At 34.3% G+C, this 7,308-nt stretch overlaps 1 protein-coding gene across 2 annotated transcripts in view; it reads left to right on the top strand.

The window, feature by feature from the left end:
* LOC106883189 (zinc finger protein ZIC 1) overlaps positions 1 to 7,271 on the top strand; it is a 353,731-nt gene extending 346,460 nt beyond the window's left edge. The window contains exon 5 of one of the 2 annotated variants that reach the window (XR_008266267.1): positions 7,114 to 7,237. Coding sequence is in view for 1 of the 2 variants with exons in the window: in XM_052974873.1 (XP_052830833.1) it covers positions 7,114 to 7,226 (113 nt within the window). In the remaining variant the exon portion in view is untranslated. Of the gene's footprint in view, positions 1 to 7,113 lie in introns of both variants that reach the window. The other variant, XM_052974873.1, reaches the window with a different exon arrangement.
* Positions 7,272 to 7,308: the final 37 nt, after the last annotated feature.

Below are 7,308 nucleotides of genomic sequence, written 5' to 3'. Positions count from 1 at the left end.
ATATATATATATATATATATATATATATATATATATACATGTACATACATATATATGTGTGTGCATGTATGTTTGCTTGTAAAACTAGAAAACAAAAGATATCAATCGTATTTCAAAAAAATCTCTCTTATTGAGATCTACAGCTCTTTCGTTGATAAGAGCGAAAATAACATTAACGCTATAATTATCATATAGTTCATTTAGTCGAGTGAAATGAGGAAGTAATTTTATCAGGAACGTTTTTTCCTTCTTTCTTTTTCTTTTCATTTTCTATTGTTGAGATATGTAAAATGCAAATCAAATACCAACCTGGTAATAATTATAATATTCAGAAGACAATACTTTCTGATCCCTTGGCGAAGTTGAATATCATATTTTAGTCTTAGTTCTTCCTTGTACATCGACCCCTACATTGGGCAAGACAACGTCTCCAACCTTCCCAGTTTTCATCATAGTCGTCTTCCTACGTAATGGCAAAGTTATTTCAGATCTGCTTTGTACACTATTCTACATTATATATGACACCTTTCGATTTTAGATTAAATTATATTCAATAAGGGCAGGCATGGCTGTGTGGTAAGTAGCTTGTTTATCAACCACATGGCTCCGGGTTCAGTCCCACTGCGAGGCACCTTGAACAAGTGTTGGCCCGATAGTTCCTTGTAGGTATGCATTGATCTTGGGCTGCTATGATAAACCCTTCTGTTTCTGATTTTAAGCCAGAAGCCATTAGCCATTGATGGGTAAGGGCTTTGTCAACATCGGCATTATTCGCTCTCTTTGGGTATTTGCCATTGAGAGGTTATTCTTGCCATTTATCAGTAAGAATATCTAAGGCAGCAGTTTTAGCAAGGATTTTCATGCGCTTAGCTTTTTCTGCGCTTGTTTCTAGTACGTCAAATTCTGGAATTTGTTATATTTGGAATTCACTTAGATATTGCTTTGCCTGTTTTGATACTGAATATGATGCTTTCTTATTTTCATGTTTTGAGACAAGTTTTAAGATCCAGTCATCAGAGTTTTTTCAGGTAGGTGTCTAAGCCATTTGTGGCAATCTTCATTGTTAATTCCAGTTGTAAACGTCCACGGCCACCCTCTTTTCTTTGCAGATAAAGTCGTTCTATATCTGCCTTAGGGTGGTGCATTCTATGCAATGTCAACAATTTTCATATTTTTCTGTCAAGATTACATATTTCAGTAATTAGCCAGTTAATGATATTGAAACTGTAAGTCACGACCGGTATGGCTAAAGTATTGATCGCTTCGATCCTGTTCCTTGCATTCAGCTCTGTCTTGAGTATTGCTCTTACCCTGCGATAACATTCTCTTCTTATCCTTTTCCTCATCATTGAATGTTTGATTCCATCACCTTCTAATACCCTTAGGTATTTGTAGCTCTCCGCTGGTTCTAATTCTTTTTATGATATTCTGCTGGTCAAGTTTAACGTTAGATGTTTCTGTCATTTCTTTTGATAAATGTAGCTTTTGCATATTTATCGAGGCCAAATTGCATCCTGATGTCATCACTGAAGTGTTTAACAATCGCTAGTAAACCCTTGCGTTGTTGGTCATTTTTTGCAAAGAGCTTTAAATCATCCATGTAAATGAGATGATTTATATTTTTATCAAACATTTTATAACCGTACTGTACATCACTGAGCAATTTCGAGAGAGGTATTAAGGCTAGACAAAAGAGGAGTGCTGATAGTGAGTCACCCTGCAAAATGCCACATGAAATTCTTACATCTCCAGCATTAAGAAATTCATTGTCACTGTTCAAAGTCAGTGTGGTTCTCCATGATCTCATACTTACAGACAAGAAGTTTTGCAGAGTAGGAGCTATTTTATACATTTCTAGATATTTCTTAATCCAGCTATGTGGTAAGCTATCAAAAGCTTTTTTATAGTCTATCCAGGCTATTGACAAGTTTTTATGTCGTTTGTGACAACCTTCCAAGGTCATCTTATTGATGAGTAGCTGATCTTTACTACAATAGGATCCATGTTTACATCCTTTTTGCTCATTAGGGAATATGTCACTTTCTATTAAAGAACTATAGGTATATTCAGTCAGGACAGATGTTAGCGATTTATACATTTTTGTTAAGCAGGTTATGGGTCTATAATTTTTGGGTTCATTTGTTTCTTCATTTTTTTGGAAGTAGGAGCGTTATACCATTAACTAGCCAAGAGGGAATCATACTAGGATGTTGCAAAACATTTTTGTAAAGTTTTGTTAACAGTTCATGGCTCTCTGGGAAGGCATTCAACCAGAATTTAGGAATTTTATCCTTTCCTGGGGACTTCCATTTGCTTCACCTCCTGAGAGCAGATCTCATCTTCTATCTTGACACCCTCCCACTTTTGCTCTTCTAAGGAGTCTATGTCTGTAGATATTCTATCAATCCGAGGGGCCTTTTCATTGTGTTTTTTTTCTTATGCCCAAATTTTATTCCAAAATTCCTGCACTTCTTCTTTTGATGGGACAGACTTTACTGTAACTGGTGTTTTCCAAATCTTCCTTTAAAAATTTTTGGGATTATTTTTGAACATGTTGTCCTTGAAGAATCTAACGTGCTTTTCATATCTTGCTATGTGGGCAGCTTTAGTACATACCTTTTGCTTGATGCTGTCTATGATGGTATCAATATCAAATGTGGTATTCATATATTTTCTCTTTAATTTTCGGGTTTTTGTAGGTTTGATAGTCTTGTCAAAATTAGGTTTTTTAACCATTCTATGTCAGACCTAAGTAGTTTAATTTGGTGTTGAATACGCTTATTCCAAGAAGGCTTTAAGTGGGAATGTTGTTGTTTTCTAATCTTTTCACCACATAGAATCGTTGAGATTTTCACGGATGCATAGTACAGATGGTTGAGATCTGTAATATTAACATCATTAGCTGAAATTATATCCTTAAGTGCAAGGCGGATTTTACCAATTATTTTCAAGTTTTGGTTAGAATTGCGAATTTTTGGGAGAGTATCGCGTTTATTCATACTGGTTTCTTTAATTGTCAGCCATTCAATCATGATTTGATTTTTTAGATCATGGAGTTTTGTTGGGTCAATTTCTGTGTGACTTTCTTCATCTATCTGATTTTCATCTGCCTTAGTGATTATGGTTGATTCAGAGAGTATTTCACTTTGCCTATAAGTTACATTAACTCTTTCAATCATTATTGCATTTTCTTCAATCCTGGGATGGTCTATAATTATTCTCTCTGTAGTATCTTCTTTAGCTGCATCTTCGCTCCTTTTATCCCTTACTGTTTGTTTAATTTCGTCAATCTCTACGTCTATGTAGGGTCTTACTTCAAGGTGTTTCTGTCTCCAGTTTAAGTAGGTTTGTACAGAATTAGATTTATTTGTGGGGAAATATATGGCATGGTAGAAAGAAGGCCATAAGAACTTCTTTATTATTTTCCCTAGACCATTTTTCATTCTTTTTTTTTGGGGGGGGGTTATTTGATGACGAGCATGGGTGGCCATATATTGGAATATTCCGGTTGTGGAGTACTTCCAGCCCCTGTGTTTCGGGAAGATTTGAACCAGTAGCTGACATTTCCTATCGAATCTGGTTCATCATTCGAGTACGTGGCCCTTTGTAAACCGGTCGATGATCATTTGTATTTTGCTTTGTTATCAACGAGTTTCGACGTTGACATTAGGGAACGGGTTTGTCTGTTGAGGGTTAATTTTTTCAGTCAACACCGTCACCGAGTTCTCAGCATGTAAACATTGCTCGTAACGTAGCTTCTTAAGGCTAACAGATCTGTATTCGTCTGTATTTCTTTTTTTTTTTTTTTGATAGATTTATCTCCGAGCATAGATTTTTGTGGTGTTTTTAAACTTATGAATTGTTCACTCTGTCCTTGTTAGTTCGAAAAATTAAAAAAAGATTTGTGTTTGTTTTTACTTCGTTTGTGACACGTGTTTTCATATGCGTGAATGTGTGTCTTGTAAATTTCACGTAGTTGTATAAACGCTGAGATGTATGAGTAGTCCTACGGGCATCAAAATGTGTATATGATTATGTAGACATTCGAGTATATGCGTAATTACTCAAATTATGTACTTACTGTTTTGTTCCATTTCTATTTTATAATTTGTAAACTTTCCGGTGTTGATTTCGCGTGTGTGTTTCGCACATGCTTCACTTAAACATCGTGCATAGCAGAAACTGTGCTATGTATGGCAGTAAATTTTTTTTTTCGTTAAAAGACTGCTTCCTTCAAGTCTTCCGCAGGTTCCTTTATCTAATTCCATCGATGTTATTAGATTAGATTTGTTTTTTAATGGGGGGGGGGGCAGTGTAGCACATCCATGTTGTTATTCAGCGCGGGGCTGTTCATTATTATTATTATTATTATTATTATTATTATTATTATTATTAGTAGTAGTAGTAGTAGTAGTAGTAGTAGTAGTAGTAGTAGTAGTAGTAGTAGTATTGCGCCAATATATATGTTTGTGTATTATTGAAACTGAATTTGCTTTTTGTTACCCAATTTTCACACCACTGCAATCTTCAGGCGAGAATTATTCCAACTCATTGCCAACATATAAATAAACTACTAGCGGTATAATTATATTCGTTGGTATGGATACTTATGTTACTTCAGTGGTTTGCAGTTTGCGTATACTGGTCAGTTGTTGCTTTTATGCCCCATATTAGTTACTTTTAATGAAAGGTTTGGTTTTTAAGTTGCTTTTTCATTCTAGATTAATCTGTCAAGCCTGTTAATGGTGGTTTTTGCTAAGTTTGATTTGTTATACTTGTTTGGTCAAGTTTGCAATGATATCATTTTTTTTTTTTTTTTTTGGTGAAGGCAAGAGAGGTATTATGTTTTAATTGTTGTTGCTTTCGTCAACATTAAGATTTAATGATATATGTTTTTGAGAGAATTTAACTGTGAAACTAATTAAGGGCACATCTATTGTAACTTATATTTCGTGGGTGAATGATTTTAATGTGGTTCTCGGAAAGTGTTTGGATTTATTTCAATGAGAACAAGTCATTCTAATTATAATTCTTGTGAGTGTATTTAATTGTGCGATTTTGCGCGTACGTGTGTGTGAGCGTGTATGTGTATGAACATCTGGATTTCATTGTTGAAATATGGCTGACGACTTATGAATAAAATATGTGTAATTTTATTATGGTCAGTGTGACTCAAATAAAAGAAATCTTCTTTTGGTCAGTGGTCCCTATTTCTTTGAAGTAAAAGTTTTTTTAAATATACCTCTTTGATTGTAATTGTTTTGTATGTGTGCGCGCGGCATCATCTGGTTTTCATATGCTTGTTTATGTCAAAGCTTTCTGGTTATAGCTAAAATATTTGGATTTATAGCTGAACGTACACGTACATACGCACATACGCACACACATACATTTATGTATAAACATTTTGCTTAGTTAACTCATTGAGGACTATATGTTGTTTGAGTTGTAGCTTTTCAGGTGTGTGTGTATGTGTATGCGCTGTGGTCAAGGCTTTTTGTGTGTATATGTGTGTATGTGTATGTGAGGGAGAGAGTGTATGTGCGTGTGAGTGGAAGTGTTTGTGGGTTACGTGTGTTATCGCGTATGTACGTTGTGTTTGTGATTGCGTATGCGTGCGTACGTATATCAATATATGACTGGCATAAAGAGAAGTTTTGTTACAATGTTTTGAAAGTAAAAACATGTTTGACGATTATTTTGTAATTGTTTCAACTAGTGGCAGCTATATTTGGAGGTATATGACTCATAGTTTTGGTTAAGGTATACAAAACTGTTATTTCCTCACGTAGGACTGATGACCATCCGCACATGCATGCACATAAACATACACATATCCACAAACAGAATTAAATATTGTTTACATTATTTATATTTTTTAAAGATTGCGCGTTAACTCAATCTTTAGAGTGTCTGAAAAATTCCATGTTGCATTGTTCCCTCAGTTTTCTTTTTGAATTCAAATCCCGCGAAAACGACTTTGCCTTTCATCCCACTGATGTCAGTGATGTAATAGTCAAATACAGGAGTCGATATGACTGACTGATCCCTTTGTCACTAAATTACTAAATCTGAAACCATAACTTACATATTTTTAAAATCTTTAGTTGTATATCATTTTCATTCTATATTTTCTGCTACTTATCACGTGAACACGTTATGTCAGTATGGCTTAATAAATCGTGCATAAACTTATTTCTTAATACCACAAAATTCTGTGGAATATACGTACATTCTCTTCGCCATGAAGATATTATATATAATGGTAAAGTGCTAACATCTCTCTACTGCATAAAATTTTGCTAAAATCTATTGATATATTCTGTAGCTCAGTGGAACATATTTGCTTATTTTTTTTATAGGCACGTCATTTTAAGAGATGATGCCTTTCTGAAATAGTAATTTATTCAGTTTTGCCTGTTACTATGTAAATTTTATATATTATATCTAAGTGATCCGCTTAACATGCAGCTAATATGGATTTTTCGAAAGTAAAAATAACGATGACTTCAAACAGGATAAAGTTTCACTAAATTATAAGGCAACAAAATGCAAATTGCTACTAAAAGGCAACGGAATGTATACTGCATTTCAAATTCCTGTTTACAAAAATGACGAAGAATGATAACGTAAAAGGCAGACATAATGGAGAACCGGACCCGAAGCTCTAATAGTTGCGGCATACTAGCTAGTAAGATCATAATGTTGATCATTTCCTTGTATATTAACCATCAAACACTATGTCGGCAAACACTGGTAAAATACTGAGGGCGATTCAACTGAATAGAACATTCTAAAGATTTACCACCGCGTTCGAAAATTCCCTAGGAGTCTACGTGTACAAAATGACATATAAACATACATAAAGCGGCGAGTTGGTAGAATTGTTATCGCACCAGATAAAATGCTGAGCGGCATTTCGTCCGGCTTTAATTCCTGAGTTCAAACTCCGCTGCTGTTGACTTTCCTTTCATCCTTTATATGTGTGTGTATGATTTACAAGTAATTAGAAATCACACATATTTGTATATATATATTGTTTTATGTGTATGAATCCGTTACCATAAATTTCATACAACTCTAATGTACGATATATTTTCTCTGTTCTTGCAGACGCTGAACTGGATCGATTACAAAATCAACAAGCCGCTTTTACAGAATTACATTTACGAGGTGATTTGACCGCCATCTACCGGGACAATTTGGCTGTTGTCGGAATGGGATAAATGGAATTGACGTTTAAAAAATGTTCGATAGATATTAAAATATAAATGAAGATATATATATATATATATATATATATATATA

The sequence above is a fragment of the Octopus bimaculoides genome, chromosome 19 (assembly GCF_001194135.2).
Source record: "Octopus bimaculoides isolate UCB-OBI-ISO-001 chromosome 19, ASM119413v2, whole genome shotgun sequence".
Classification (NCBI taxonomy): Eukaryota; Metazoa; Mollusca; class Cephalopoda; order Octopoda; family Octopodidae; genus Octopus; species Octopus bimaculoides.
This window is presented reverse-complemented; position numbering and strand designations above follow the sequence as displayed.